The sequence below is a fragment of the Eublepharis macularius genome, chromosome 7 (assembly GCF_028583425.1).
Source record: "Eublepharis macularius isolate TG4126 chromosome 7, MPM_Emac_v1.0, whole genome shotgun sequence".
Lineage (NCBI taxonomy): Eukaryota > Metazoa > Chordata > Lepidosauria > Squamata > Eublepharidae > Eublepharis > Eublepharis macularius.
In genome coordinates, this window is record NC_072796.1 from 73,376,220 (window position 1) to 73,392,104 (window position 15,885).

Here is a 15,885-nt window from a genome sequence, read left to right on the forward strand (position 1 = left end):
TTAGACCAAACGTTGCAGATGTTCCTCTGTTAGGTATACTCTGGGCTGACAATGTCATAAATGCAAATTATGGGGGGAAACCCCCCCACACACCTCTACTGTTTTGTTCTGTGAGCAAATTTTGTTTTAAAAACAATACACCAATACAGCAATCTGTCCTAGGCAAGGGAGCTTTGACATATGTATGATACTCCTTTAACTGAACTGCTTTTCCTATCATTTCATGGAATGGGGCAATCTTTATGCGTATTCCTCTATGCCCACAGACCAAACCCCTCAACTGAAATGATCAGGGAGACGTATGCTTGAATCTATGTGGACATCAGAGTAACATTCATATCTGGAGTAGTATTACAAAATATATTATACAAAATATAGGATTAGCAAGTATCACTCCCTCATCAGGATATTACATGTCAGTTTGCTATCACAAAGTAACTTACCCGGCTTACAATATTGTCCCTATCAGTAATTTCTTGTCTGTGTCGTGATGCTGCTTTCTTGCTCTCCTGAGTAAGTTCAAAATATTGTTCTTCAAGGAGGGCTCGAGCCAGTTGCTCAGACTCAGCTTTTGTTTCAGCCAGATCCAACTGGGCAGCAAGAGTTTCTCTACAACAAAGAATTCATACTTTTTCACATACAACATGATTTTTAGTCTCTTAAAAGCTAAATATAATCCTATTTTGCCATTTTAATTAACCAGTTTTACAAAGAAAAACTTCCCTAATTCAGGAAATATACTATTATACTTGCAAGAAAAGAGCTGAACTTCTAAACGGGAATGAGAAAATAATTCTGCAGTTCTAACTTCATTTCTAATGTAAATTTTTTAAATCTTTATATATATAACCAATTATTTACTTTCAGAAAAAGCTTTTTTGAAGTACAACATGCATCTATACTCCAAGTCACATTTTACTATTACATATTTTACCTTGCATGCATGCACTTTATCATCTGTGTGTAAAAAAAGAAAAACAAAACCTTCCACAATTATGGAAAAGTCTACTGTAGACTGTGTGCAGTACCTTTTCAAGTATGTGGAATACCTTTTTCAACTTTGTGGAATAGAAGCTATTCCTGTTAGGAATACACTGGTATATAATTTCTTTACTATATAATTTCTTTACTATTTGTTACTGAGTCTATATACTGAGCAATATATACCAAAAACTTCATTTCTCATGTCTGATACTGCTTTGTCTTAAAGACACATTTTAGACCATTAGACTAATTGTTCAGGGTAGGAATTTGTGATATTAAAAAGATATTACTCAATATCTTTTTCTTACTGATTTTTTGAGATTTTCCATCTCTAAAGGGTGATAAAAATATCTTTCTTTTGTTATTTAAAGATCTTAATGTTATTCTCCTTCTAAAAAGGGAGATACAAACCCACTATTATGCAGTTTAAGTTCCACTGCTTTGAGAGAGAGAGAGAGAGAGACAGAGACAGAGACAGAGAGAGAACTAAGCAAGCGTCCAACTTCCAGGTTAAATCAGGCCTTAACATTTCTTAACTTTGGCAAGACCATGCCCATAAAATTGACTTACTTTTCATTTTGTAATTCCTGTATTTTTTTCTGAGTTTCTTTGTTCCTCTCCTCAATTTCTTCTTTAAGTTCTTTAACCTGAGTTTTGTAAAGCGTCTGCAAATGAAATAGAGAGGGAAGCCATCATACTGAACTTAAATTAAGGCTTTGGGATTGGATCCATCCAGATTTTAATCTCCTTTGACAAACAAAAAGTCTATGTTGGGGTTGTGAGACATGCACACTGTAATAAGGAGGGGAAGGAACTAGGAAAGATGGCAAAAAACACTGCAGGATTCAGCCTATTATCTGTTATAAGACACAAATTCTCAAATATACTGAAAATAAATAGCATACAACATTATATTTCTATCTTTTTTTTTAAGAAAAAGATTGCTCTCTGACTTACTTGTGCCTGGAAAGAGAAACCCCACTGCAATCAAGGCCGGCGCGTCCATGGAGGTGGGCCCGGCAGCCGCCTTGAGCGCTGAGGCGCAGGAGGAGGAACCGGGGACGGGGGCGTGCACTGCGGAGCTGGCAGCAGCAGTGCTGGTGGCTGAGTGGGAGGGCTGGGAAGATGCCTGCACACCGCCCTGGCCGCCTGCCACACCTGGCCTGCAGCTACTGCGGCCGGCTGGGAGCGCATGCTGGCGGCGGCAGCACAGGGCAGTTCTGAGCAGGCCCTCTTAGCCCTCCTGTTCAGTTGCACCTTGCTGCTGCTGCCAGTGCCTACACACAGCTACAGGCCAGGCATGACAGGCGGCCGGGGCAGCGCGGGGCAACTGAGTGGGAGGGCTTGGAGGCAGAATGTTCCAGTGATGTCATCACGCAGTCCAGGTGCGCGCGCACAAAGCGCGTGCGCGTGGGGGCAGCAATAGCCCTGAAGCTGCCCCCAGCCTCAGATGCCAGAAACTCTGGCACCAGCCCTGATCACAATAAAGCTGGATGTCTAATAAGAATGTTACATACTTTATATCAAGATGTAAGTGCTCAATGACCGTGCTTAGTACAAAATTCACAATGTAAAGTCACAGTATACTAATGATTATTTCCGTTTTAAATATAACCGCAATAAAGTACAAAGCATGCCATTGTATCCATTCTGAATGTAACAGACATCACTTTCAATTAATGAATCTTTTATTATTTATTTTTTAGAAGGGCAGATGTTGTTCTTAATATTATTATTTTTGTAGTTTATGGAGTGAGGCTGATTGCATCTCTTGAGGAAGAGGATGAAACAAAGGTTGAGCTGGCACTTTGTTGAGCTGTATGGCTTTCACGATTTGATTTACGTTATTGACTTGCCCTTGAAGTTGTCTTTCTGTACTGTTCTAACAGCCTATCAAGACCATCTGAAAAGAGAAAAGAAACTGCAACATATTAAAATGCTTTTTGGACTGTTAAGAATTTATCTGGTTTAGGTTGCTGAACCAGAATACATTGAACCATGAAATATAATATTGTTACATTCAAAATGGATACAATGACGCTTTGTACTTGTTGCTGTTATATTTTAAATGGAAATAATGATTAGTATACTGTGACTTTACATTTTGAATTTTGCATTAAGCACTTTCATTGAGCACTTACATCTTGATATGAAGTAGTCAACATTCTTATGAGAATGTTTATCCAGCTTTATTGCGGTGGGGTTTCTCTTTGCACTGCTAATTTACTGCAATAATCCTTTTTTTAAAAAAAAACTTGTGCCTGGTGCAGGGGAGAAGGAAAAAGAAAAAGGTAAGTAGTGATAATGTCAATAACATAGGCTACAGTGGTTCAACATAGATTATGGCTAGTATGCAGCCTTGTCTATTGAGCTGCCAAGATACTAACTGGCAGCAAAGGGTAGAAGAGCGGTCAGACTGGGATGAAAACTGTGTTCCTGTTGTCTGTGCCTAACGATAAAAGGGTCCTGAAATAGGATAAGTCTAACTTTGCCTTGACTGGCTAAGATCCCCAAAAATTATGGGCAGAGGGAATGACTGCATAAACAGCAACCAAGCAGAAAGAGGAGGCAATCTGTAACAATGACACGGGAGTAAATGGTTGCCTCTCTCCCCTAAAATAGCTCATATATTGGAGAATCTTTACCTATCACAAAGTACTTAGAGGAAGAGGAGTCTCTAGATGCAGCTGGACTCTTCAAATGCACCTGGACACCTCTGTGAAGGGGTAGGAATCAGGTTATCTCATAGAAAAGAGTGGTGCTTTATTCAAGAACATGAGGTTAAGCTTGGAACATACTGCAGCACTTGGCAATCAAAGGTGCCTGATAAAACTGGGGGCACACTGTTTCTATTCCTTACCACTCCTTTCTAAAGTGCAGAGTACTTGCTAAAATAATAATAATAACAACAGCAGCAGCAGCATTCGATTTATATACCGCCCTTCAGAACAACTTAACACCCACTCAGAGCAGTTTACAAAGTATGTTATTATCCTCACAACAATCACCCCATGAGGTGGGTGGGGCTGAGAGAGCTCTGGAGAGCTGTGACTGACCTAACGATCTGGACTTACTTCCCAGACTTTGGTTAGGAAGCTAGTTTATTTACCAACCAACCAGCAGCCCCTTGCCTTTGCTGTAGGCATCTGCCTTATGGGAGAGCCATTGCTAGGTAAAATGTTATTGCTAGCCATTAATCACACCAGGAAGGCAGCAAACACAAAGTGATCTGCAGTATTAAGTGTTAAGAGTTAAGCAGGCAATCCCTGTTCAAGGAAACTAGGCACTGATTCAATAAAGATGTTGTTAGTAAAATGGCAACCGTTTATAGACTATCTCCTTGACTCAGATCCACAATTAGTAACTTCATCTTTTCAAAAGTATCTAATCATGCACTTCTAATTTTGGAATGGAGTATTAAGCAACTAATTGTTTGAGAAAATGCCTTTATAGTTTTACTTGTACATAGTTCATTGATTAAAATAAGCACTAAGGATATTAGCAATCAATATTGAGCTCATGTCAGTAACAGTTTTTGACTTAGAAATTATCTGTTATAACAACTTATATCTGTTTTGTGCTTTTGTATGTTTCATTGTATATAGTTATATCTTTAACTTTAATTTTAAAAAATGCTCATAAGGCAAGTAGAGGAAGGAGATTGGTCTGACTTTACATCCACAATTTAATTTGTTTGAGAGGAGGTCTACCCTTACGTGATGTTTGGCCATCCCAAATTTTTAGCATATAAGGAACACTAATGACTCTCCAAAATGTTTCATGTACTTTCTGAGAATGCTTGTAATAAACATGATATTTAAATGAAAATTTTTTTAAAAAAAGATATTGTTAGGGACCTGATATTGCCTTTTTGAAAGAGCTCACTGCTAGGGAAAAGACTCCTTTAGGCCATCATACCATTAAACATATGGAGCTAACTGAAAGGCCTGTTTTTAAGAGAAGAAACATTTTAACAGCTCAATAGATAGACACTATTTGTATAACAACTTTATATGGATTTGTTATTGGAAAAGGGAAAGAGCACATTCTTTTCCACACAGACAATGCTATTTCTCTAATCCAATTGAATTAGATCCTGTTAAGTAATTAATTAGATTCATTTCTTATTTCTTAACTCAGATTATTCTAATCCAAACTTTTTCTGTTGTCTATGGACTCTCCTTTTTGAATTTCTTCCCAAGAGGCCTGCCACCAGATACCACACCTGCGCAGAAGTTTCAGGCAGGCTCTTTCTTACAAAAAGTCATTTCAGAAATAAGCCACTAATGGGCTTTGTGCATGGTCACCATCAGGATCTCACATTCCCAACAATGAACAGTTACAAAGAGCAAGAAGGAAAACTTGGGAAGTATTATTATGATTTTTGACCAGCTTCAATTGGACCAATTTAGAACAGCCTTTCAGCGGAAACCAAACAGAGATGTAAACACATATTTGAGAGGATACTGGTAAAAATGGACACAAACCGAAATACGAACCAAAGTTCGTGACGAACCAGGCCAGTTTATGGTTCGCGAACCAGCGGTTCATCAGAGCCCATTTCTGACGAACCGCCACGAACTTTAGGCTGGTTTGTTTGGTTCATTTTTTGGTTTGTCACTGCAGACAGCCTGGTGCCAATCCTAGGCAACAGGGGATGGACTTCCTGCAGACCCGGAAGTGGCCTTCTGCTGACCCAGAAGTGATGGTTTGCTGACCTGGATGTGACATTTTCATGAACCAAACGAACCAGTTAGCAAACCAGGGCAGGTTCATGAAAGTTCATGGTTCATGAAATACAATGAACCACAAACAGCATGGTTCGTTTTTTTCTGGTTCATGCCCATCTCTAATACTGAGTGCTGTCCTGCCATGAAGGTTACCAGGGATGCAATCTTTCTGGAATGAACATGTATTGATTTCGTTTGAAGTCAGACAACTAAGGCAGCATTCATTTAATGGCAGACAGGTATCAAGCAGGGACAATATGCAGGAGATGAGCTCTCCATTAAACCTCCATCAGTTTTTCTTAAGGGATCACGTTTTGAGAACATGGGCCATTCTACACAGCATTGCTACTGGTTATTTATGGTCAGTTTGGGAGGCTCATGTTGCCTACTATCTCAGATCTCTTTTTCTCCCTTAATTACTCAGTAGATGGGTTGGATCAGATTTCTGCTGAGAACTGTGACTGTAATGTCACAATTCCAAATATAATAAAAGTTGTAGTTAAGCATCTTGTGGCTTAGTTGTGCCCAGCTTGGTGAGCATGCTACATCCTCCTTCTCCTCCTCTCTTTTCCCCCACCTGATCATGGCAAAAAGAGCTACTGATATGAAATACAAAAAAAAAAAAATACTGTTAGGTTTATCCAACGTTATCATGATAATTAAAGTGGTTTGTGTAATATACAAGAAGCAGCTTACAGAAAAATATTGCTCAGCTTCTAGTTGATCTTGTAGTTCACGCATCTGACCTTCATTCCCTCTATACTGCCTTTGAGAGAAACAAAATAAAATGAGTAACAGCGCTTGTTTACAACTAAATGAAATGCCATCAAACACAACCCTCTTTTTTGCATCCAGAGGCTGTAAACCTCTGACAAACAGTGCTAGGGGGCTACAACAGGGGGAAGGCCTTCACGTCCGTACCCTGTTTGCTGGCCCTCTAAAGAATCTGTTTGGCCAGTGAAACAGAATACTGGAGAAGGTGGAGCTCTCGGTTAAACCAGCCTTGCACTTCTTATAGTCTTACGTTTGCTACGTTCTTCCTGCCTCTCTTTCCACCTTTCTGTCTCTATATTATTCCCCCACCTCTGACAACTATTTCACATAGTTTTCAAATCCCCTAATCAGTTTAAATAAATCTTTAATGGAGAATCTTTACACATTCAGTTGTGAATCTTTACATATCAGTTAATCAAGTTGAATATTTATTTGAGCACAAGGTATAAAACTACACTTACACGTACAGCTATTTTACCAATTCTATTTCTGCCTTTTTCCTTCTTAAAATCACTACCCTCAAGAGACTTTCATCCCACGTTGGGACAAAATTCTAGGTACTAAAATTTTCCTTGTGAGGTAAAAAAACCCAGCCTGATGGTGCAGATTTTTGGCAGGGAAAAGGCAAAAGAGAATGATTTAGAGAGCCCCTCCTCCTTGTGGCAATCTGCCTGTTCAAATTAGAGCTCCCACGGCTGTATACAACACATAATGTGTAGCTCTGCTCTAAACACACTATCTTGGAAAATTGAAGATTAGAAGAAATTACAAACTGGAAACAGTTTTATTCTTATTAGCTCACTGTAAAACTAGGAATCCTGAAGTGGCTTGCCTCTAAGATTCCAACAAATCTTTAGGGAAAGACTACTTCTGTAGCATTAAAATAGATACTTCTAAACCAGCCCCCCTTAATCAGAGTACATAAGAAAAAGGCATCAGAGTAATCAAACATTACTGAATAAAAATACCCATATACTGAAATAAAGATAGAAAAAATACCAACTAATATTTGTTGCTGGGGTGTTACATGATACAATTGGTTTAAATTCAATTTCATTACTTACTTAGCCAGCTGAGCCAACTCAAATTCGGCTAATCTCTTTGCTTCTAACAATGTGTTGATCTCCTGTTTTAGCTGCTTCTCAGAACCTTTCAAGTTATCTGCTTCTATAGCATGCATCTTCAGTTCATTTTGGGTCATCACTCTCTTATTTATTTCATGCTCCAGCTGAAGTGCAAGATTTTTAACCTATCCGTATTTTAGGGGAAAACAGGTTTTTAGATTTCTAAAAAGCAGTAATAATTAATATACAATGCCACAATTTCCATATTGGGCTATGCAACAATACACTTTCCATAAAATAGTAGCCAAGATCCAAGGAATTGTTTATACTTAGATAGGGGGTTGGTTTCCCATCCCCACTTTGAGTAGTAGGAAATGTCTATAACCAGGGGTCATTTCATAGAAAAAGAGCTGGAGAAATTCATTAGCATAACCCATTAGCATATGCCACACCCCTTTCCATCACCAGAAGTGTCATTGGCACAACTGATTTGCATATGCCACACCCCCTGACATCACCTATCCTGGCTGTTTTGGACCCAATCCTGGCCATTCAGGGCCGAAACTGGGCCCAAAATGGCAAAAAGGGGCTGAAAATGGCCGAAAAGGGGCCCAAAATGGTCAGGATCGGGCCGCTGCTGAGTGAGAGAGTGACCCACCACCCGTCAAAGGCCCAATCTGGGGTGTTTTGGCACAAATCCAGGCTGAAACGGGCCCAAAATGGCTGAGAGTCAGGTGGGCTGGGCCACCTGACATGTGACCTCTTTGGGGAACTTCCGTAACTGCGTTCCTGCACGTTCCCCCTCAAACTGAGCCCTGTCTATGCCTATCCTTAACAATTTTTGAAAGTCTTTCGCATTGCAAAAGCTAGTACAGAGCCTCCTGTTGTTGTTTTTTAAAAGCTGTACCACCCAAGCCCTTATCAGCATGCAGAGGTAGTTGTGGGGTTCTATATTCCATGTGAAATAGAATATACGTCAACATTTAGACATAAGACATTTCTTACCAAGCAAGCCATTTTCCCCAGTTCGAACATTTGATGCAATTTCTCACATGTGGTTTCTCACAATGCAGTATAAAGGGCCCCAGGGGTTTGATGACAGGTCTGTTTGTCTTTCAGTTTCAATAACTTAGTAATTTGCATATATGCCTTTCCGGAATCAGGAATCCATCAGAGAGCTTTTTAAGTTGCTACATTAAATTTATTTCCCCCCCACAAAAATAGAGACCATGAAATTTTGATTTGGTTAAACTCAAAAGGTGGGTTTCAGTTGGGTAGCCATGTTGGTCTGCAGTAGAAGACCAGTAGCACCTTAAAGATCAAAAAGATTTCCAGAGTATAAGCAGTCAAGAGTCAGGCTCCCTTCATAAGATATTCCTTCATTAGATGGGAGCATAAACTCTCAAAAGTTTATAACTCTAGAAGGCTTGTTGGTCTTTAAGGTGCTATTGGACTCGCATCTTGCTCTTCAAAAGGTGTGGTTTTTTTCAGCTTCAAGGAATATGAGGAATGTTAACTTCTCTTTAACAATCACTCTGGAAAAGAAAGTAAACAAAGTTACCTCATCTTCTAGTCTCTCTTTTTGCTCACAAAGGTGTTCCATCTTCTGGTGAGATTGCTTCAGATCAAAGTCCAGCATGGAACATTGTTTTTCAATCTGAACAATTCTATTTTCTGCTTTTTCTCTTGCTGCTCTTTCCTCTTTTACTTTTTTTTCTATTTCTAAATAAGAACCAAAGTTAGCACATCTTCAACATGAGACATGACTACTTCAGCAAGGAGACAATCAATCAACCAACCAACCAACACACATATACAGAGCAAATGCTCATGCATGTGGGTGTGTGGAGATTTCTGCCAATTCCCCTTCCTAGTTATATTCCTCAGGAGAATTGCACATATTGTTTCTGAAGGCCCCAGAACCCTCAAGACAACTGAGGGGGTATAAGAGGTTGGAACATATATTATTTTTACTTCGTAAAATAAAGATAATGTTATAGTTTTACTGTATTTTTTCATCTAATGTTTTTAAAGGAATCTCTTTAATAAAAGAGGAAAGTTAAAGGTCCCTTTTACCAGCTTACTGTGTTAGCAGAAAAATATTTTTACAATTCAGTATTGATGCTGCTTCCATAGACTCTAGCTTTGTTTTGCTTAAAAGACTGCTAATAGACAAATGGCTCATTGATGAAAGAGAAGACAACTTCCAAGACATAAAACATCTATTCGTGCACAATGTATACTGACCTATAGCAAAACTGAACTAGCCTGAGACTCCCCTCCTCATGTAACTGACAAGCAATCTGTTGTTATTGTCAAGAAAAAATATGTACAAATACAAATAGTATTTTCAAAGATGCAAGTACCTACCGCACATTGCAACTGACTTGGCCTCTTCTATTGACTGATGTTTGTCAGTCAGACGAGCTTTATCTATGTTATGCTCATTTATTTCTTGATCTAAATGCTGTTGTAACATTTTAAGTTTGTAGTTTAGATCTATTTCTAAATTATTCTTTTCCTGCAGGATAATTTAACAAATCAAAGTTAAATTAAAATCATAATCATGTATTAAATTTTACAAACTTTTGAGTTCCACAACACTTTTCAGGGGCTTTTGTCCCATCACAAGCCCCCCTCTATGTTTTTCTTACTGCAACTTGATGGTTTACAGTAAAAGCGATACCTTATTATACTCATGTAAAATAAATTTGGTAAAGTCAAACAAACTCTTAATCACATCAATGACACATAATATGCCATTTAGTTAAAATTTCTTCACTAAGAATGCAAGAAACATTAAATCTTCCCCTACCCTAATCCCCTGTAACTCTTTTTTTAAAATTCAAACAGACTTTATTAATTAAATAAAACATCCTTATACATATAATGATAATTCGATGATAACATGAGGTTAACTGATACAAAATGTTGAACACGTAGATTTTGACAAATTATATCATTACAAGTAGGTAACTCTTGTTCTGGAAAAGCTTTGCTACTATAAGTAGTAAACGTATATAAAACATCATTATTCTAAAATAGTTCGATATAAGAAACTAGAAGGCTGCATGTCATTTTTATCAATAAATTCGAAAAAGGGCATCCATTTTTCATAGAAATTTGTTTTTTTTATTAGGTGAATTTGAACACCGGATCCTTTTAGTAATTTTTGCAACTATAAACTGATCCCAGACCTGGGAATACCATTGTGTTACTGATGGAGGGGTATATTTCTTCCAATTGAGCGCTAGCAGTGACTTCGCTGCATTCAAGAAACTTGATATAAGATGTCGGTGTGTATTTGGAATCTGAACTGCTTGCCAAAGATCTAGAAATATTAGTTGTGGATCTAGTGGGATTTTATATGAAGTTATATGTTCTATTTGTTCTAAAAAGTCTCTCCAACATTTTTGACACTACAACACTCCCACCAGCCGTGCGCATATGAACCATCTTCACCGCATTTTTTCCAGCAAAGAGAAGAATGGGATGATGTGATCTTTGAAAGTTTTTTGGGTGTGTAATACCACCTCGTAATGATTTTGAAAGTCTGTCATCTAACATTTATTTCATGAGATTTTAATAGAGAAGATGTCCAGATTTGGGACCATTGTTCTTGTGTTATTGCCTTACAATCTTGTTGCCAGCTGTCTTGGTATACGTATCTTTTGGGTTTAGTGCTATGTAATATTATATTATACACTTTGGAAATTAAACCTTTGTCAATTTTGAAATTGGGGTCAAAATTGAGGGTACCAGTCTAAGAGTTTTTCAAGATCTGTTTTGGGTTTTTGATTTATTTCATATAATTATATTTGCAAAGCATGAAAGAAAGCTGGAAATAAATGAACCATGGTATGGAAACATGTATTCCGTTCAAGTTCTTCTTTTGTTTTGAGGACTTTTGTTGTTGTTATATCTGAAAGTTTTGTTATATTTAGTTTTTTCTAATAATTTCGTATAGTGAGCTGATTTCCAGGAGCGTACCAGTCTTGTAGTAGGAAAGTAGAATAATGTGGTATTTTAGGAGTTAGTTTTCTTTTGTGTAAGTCCCATATTTTAAGTAGATGTGTTATAAATAGATTGTCACTGAGTTGTTTTGGGCGAGTATTATGTTTACTCCATAAAATTTCTTGAAATGACATTGAAGAGTATAGATAATTTGATGCTTGGATCCACTCAATGCTCTCAATATTTTTCATAACTTGTATTATTTTGGCTAAATGTACTGCATTAGCATATGCTGAGATATCTAGATATTTGATACCCCTGTTGGATGCGAGTTGTCTTAGCATTTGAAAGGAAATTCTTGGTCTCTTATAATTCCATAAAAATTTATTTAATATTTTTTGCCATTGCTTTAATATAGATTTGGGTGGTAGTATAGGAATAGTGCGGAATAAAAAATAAATTTTGGTAAAATGAAGGCCTTGATTAAATTTAATCTGTTGTGCCAAGCCAATTGTTGTCTATTCCATTTAAGAATATCAAGTTTTATTTCCTTAATTTTCTTGGTATGATTATATTTTACAATATGATTCACATTATTTGGTATATTAATTCCCAAATAGGGAAGGTATTTATCTACCCATTGATAATTGTGCATCTCAAAAAAATATTTTTAGTTGTTTGTGATATGTTAATTGGAAGAATTGTTGATTTTGCAATGTTTGTTTTTAAACCAGAAAATTGAGCGAATGAGTGAAGTGTGTCTTTCAATTGTTGTAATAATTCTTCAGGTTTCGTAATGTACAAGAGTATGTCATCAGCAAACATGCTAAGTTTAAAAACCTTATTTCCAATTGTTATTTCATGAATACTGGTTTCTTTTTGGATTTCTGCTGCAAGGGGTTCTAAAGCAAGGGCAAACAAAAGGGGAGAAAGAGGGCAGCCTTGTCGTGTGCCTCTAGTTATATGTATTGCTTGTGAAGAAATATTATTTATTATAATTTTGGCTGTATCTTGGGAATAAATCATATTGATAAGACTGTATAAATTTATCACCAAAATGCATGAAACTTAGTAAAGAAAGAAGGTAGGGTATTTCAAGGTAATCAAAGAAATAGTGATAGTGATAGATTGTTGTTTGCTTGGTTTTGCAGTTCTCAAAACTGAATTTGTGTCAGCTCAGCAGAGATCAGCAGAAAATGCAACCAATTGTTGCCAATTTTGTCATCTAAAATATTCTTAAAATTTTGAATTGCTGTTAGTGTGATTATTGATAACAATTCCCACATGTTTAAAAACCATTCTGATTTGCCAGGCAACATCAGTTGTTTCCAATAGTATGCAAATACCATCCCCACATGGTCAGAACATATAGCCGTTACGGTATTAACACGGTTTAAGAGATAAATTTCAGGTTTCAAACTTCGGACCAATCCCTGTATCTCAAAAATTGTCTTTTGTATTGTTTTCCAATAAACTTGAGCCCTGTAGCATGACCACCACGTAATCTGCTTTTGAAGAGATACAGAACAAGCACTTATTACTGAGAGAGGAAGTTTATATAATCTATTTGGTGTTATGATGCAGATGCACCTTTTTAAAGTACCTCTTTCTTACTTGTATGCTGGAAAAAACTCCTATTCTTTAGTATAAATAAATTTCCATTTGTCAGAATCCAAACAATAACCAAGGCTCTTACTCCATTTAAGAATATGGGTTTCCGTCTTCAGACTATGCAATATAGAGTAGATCTTAGGAAATAACATTTTGTCTGATGTCATTAGAAGCTGTCCAGGTTGTGTCAGTTCATATGCTTTTTTACCAGATTGAATCTCTAGTATTAAAAACTTTTTAACTTGTAGTTAAGTCATAGAGGAGAATGACTCCCCAAGTTTCAGAACAATTGGACTTTGGGGGGCCATGTTATGGACCCCCAAAGAAGGTGCCCTTATCCTCCTCCACTCTCCATTATTCCCTATGGGGAAAAACAAGGGGGCTTTCTAGGTGGTTTGGGGTGACATTTTGCAAGCAAAATTCACTCAATTTTCAGGGGACCTGCTCCTACCTGTCCTCCCACCCTCTTCCAAGTTTCAGGGAGATTTCACTTTTGGGGGCATTTTATGGCCTTCCAAAGGCCTTCCCACCACACCATTTATTTCTACTGTGAGGAAGACTCGCACACAGCAGAAACACCCCTCCAAAACTAACCACCCCTGCAGTAACTGGCCAGCCGCTCTCCATTGTTCCCTATGATGGGAAATTTTAAACTGTCTTTCCCAGGGGCAATTATGCACAGACCAGGGGTGCCACAGTGGAGGGCATACTCATGTGTGCAAGCTCACCCCTGGGAAAGCACACCTGAACCACAGACATGCACTCCCAAATTCCCCCCCACCCCCTGAGCAGGCTGGCCAGCCACTCTCCATTGTTCCCTATGATGCAAACTTACCTTCACACCAGAGAATCACACACACACACACACACACACACACACACACAGACACACACTCTGAATCAAGTTAAAAAAAAATTCGTAGCTTTCAGTTACAGCATTAAAGGCACATGACACTAGTGTCACAACAGTCTCCTAGATAGTACCACAACGATCCTCACACCAGAAAACCACAAACACCCAAATTGAATTACTTGCAAAAACATTTTATTCCATGGCTTTAAGTTACACTGCATGGAAGGCACATCACAATACATCACAGCAGTCTCATAGACAGTAGTACCACAGCTACCCGTACACCAGAGAATCAAACACACACACACATAATTGCTTGCAAAAACCATCTATTTCTTGGAGTTCCTGGGCTGAGGGTGGGAGACAGCGTACAACTACAGCAGTATAACATTTATAACCTCCCCAGCAACATAACCATAGTGACTCCAAGGGAACCAGGGTGGATAAAAATCAATGCTTTAAAAAAAAATCGGATTTTTTTGATTTAAATCGGATTTTTTTGATTTAAATCGGATTTTTTAAATTTAAATTGGATTTTTTTAAATAAAATGCTTTTTGAGGAAAATATATTACCATCCAAAGGTTATTCCATCATGAAATAAAGATTAGTTTTTAATTATGTAGAATAAGGCTGTACATGTTTATTTTTTTTGGTAAATTCCATTAATCCATTCACAATGTCATGCTCTTCCAGAGGTTTTTGTAAGATTATTGGGCAGTTTCTCTGCCTACAAGATATTATCACAGATGCTTGGTTTTGCAGTTCTCAAAACTGAATTTGTGTCAGCTCAGCAGAGATCACATGCCTCTTCTTCACAGCAAAAATGTTATAACATGAACAGAGTTGAGAAAAAGACCTTAAGCCTATTGTTCTACAAACCTATGAAGACAGAATCAACCCCTTCGGTGCTAAGGTTCAAGAAGTTCAGTGAATAGAAACAATATTTTTCTGATTGTTTGGAGTGGAATAGATCTGCACAAGAAGAAACTAAGTGTGAGGAGGGAGGGGCAAGCAGTACAAAATGAAAGTGAAACTTTTTGAGCACAATACTGCACAAGTCTTTGGAACTTTTGTGTGTATGACCTGAGGTTTATCACATTCTTTCCTTGGAGGAAAAAACCTATAATGGCAGCAGGCCGTAAAAGAGACCCAGTTTGGGAATACTTTAATGAAGTTCCTTTACCTATTGGTAAGGCAGGCATGCATGCAAAATGCAGTATATCAAGAACTGGCCTATTCTGATGACAGTTTGTGAACAAAATCAAGATAAAATAGATGGCACTGTCATGGCCAAAATCCTCAACATTGGGCTTAAGAGAAATGTTGAACATATGCTGAGCATCCTGAAACCCATCTCTGAAGCTTTAAACAAAATACAGAAAAATAGCTGTTTTATTGCTGATGCTGTTGAAATTTGGAAGGAACTGAGTGAACACTTAAAAACAGAACTACACATGGACAAAATTAAATTACAAGCATTAAAAAAACGAATGGGACAAGCACTGTCTCCAGCTCATTTTTTGGCAAATATTGTCAATATCCAGTACCAGGGTCAAAACTTAAGTGCTGAGGAAGAGGAGTTAGCTATGACGTGGGTATCCAGCAATCATCCATCTGTAATGCCAACTATAATAAACTTCAGAGCTAAGGGGGAACCATTCAAGAAATATATGTTTGCTGAAGATATTTTAAAGAAAGTCACACCAGTGAACTGGTGGAAGTCACTTAAGCACTTGGATTTAGAGACTGTTCAAGTAATGATTTCATTTTTAACAGCAGTAGCTTCTTCTGCAGGCGTTGAAAGAATATTCTCTTCCTTTGGACTCTTTCATTCTAAACTGAGAAATCGTTTGGGACCCGATAAAGCAGGAAAGCTTGTTTTTCTTTTCCAGATTATGAACAAAGAAGAAGATG

The 15,885-nt window shown here is 37.7% G+C and overlaps 1 protein-coding gene across 3 annotated transcripts in view; it reads right to left on the bottom strand.

The window, feature by feature from the left end:
• The window catches only part of ROCK1 (Rho associated coiled-coil containing protein kinase 1), a 277,707-nt gene that overhangs the window by 84,430 nt on the left and 177,392 nt on the right, over positions 1-15,885 (bottom strand). For all 3 annotated transcript variants that reach the window (XM_054984452.1, XM_054984451.1, XM_054984450.1), the window contains 6 exons: positions 9,923-10,073; positions 9,114-9,274; positions 7,553-7,737; positions 6,411-6,480; positions 1,555-1,649; positions 444-609 (listed from right to left, as the gene is read on the bottom strand). In XM_054984452.1, coding sequence (XP_054840427.1) covers positions 444-609; positions 1,555-1,649; positions 6,411-6,480; positions 7,553-7,737; positions 9,114-9,274; positions 9,923-10,073 — 828 coding nt within the window. The remainder of the gene's footprint in view (positions 1-443; positions 610-1,554; positions 1,650-6,410; positions 6,481-7,552; positions 7,738-9,113; positions 9,275-9,922; positions 10,074-15,885) is intronic.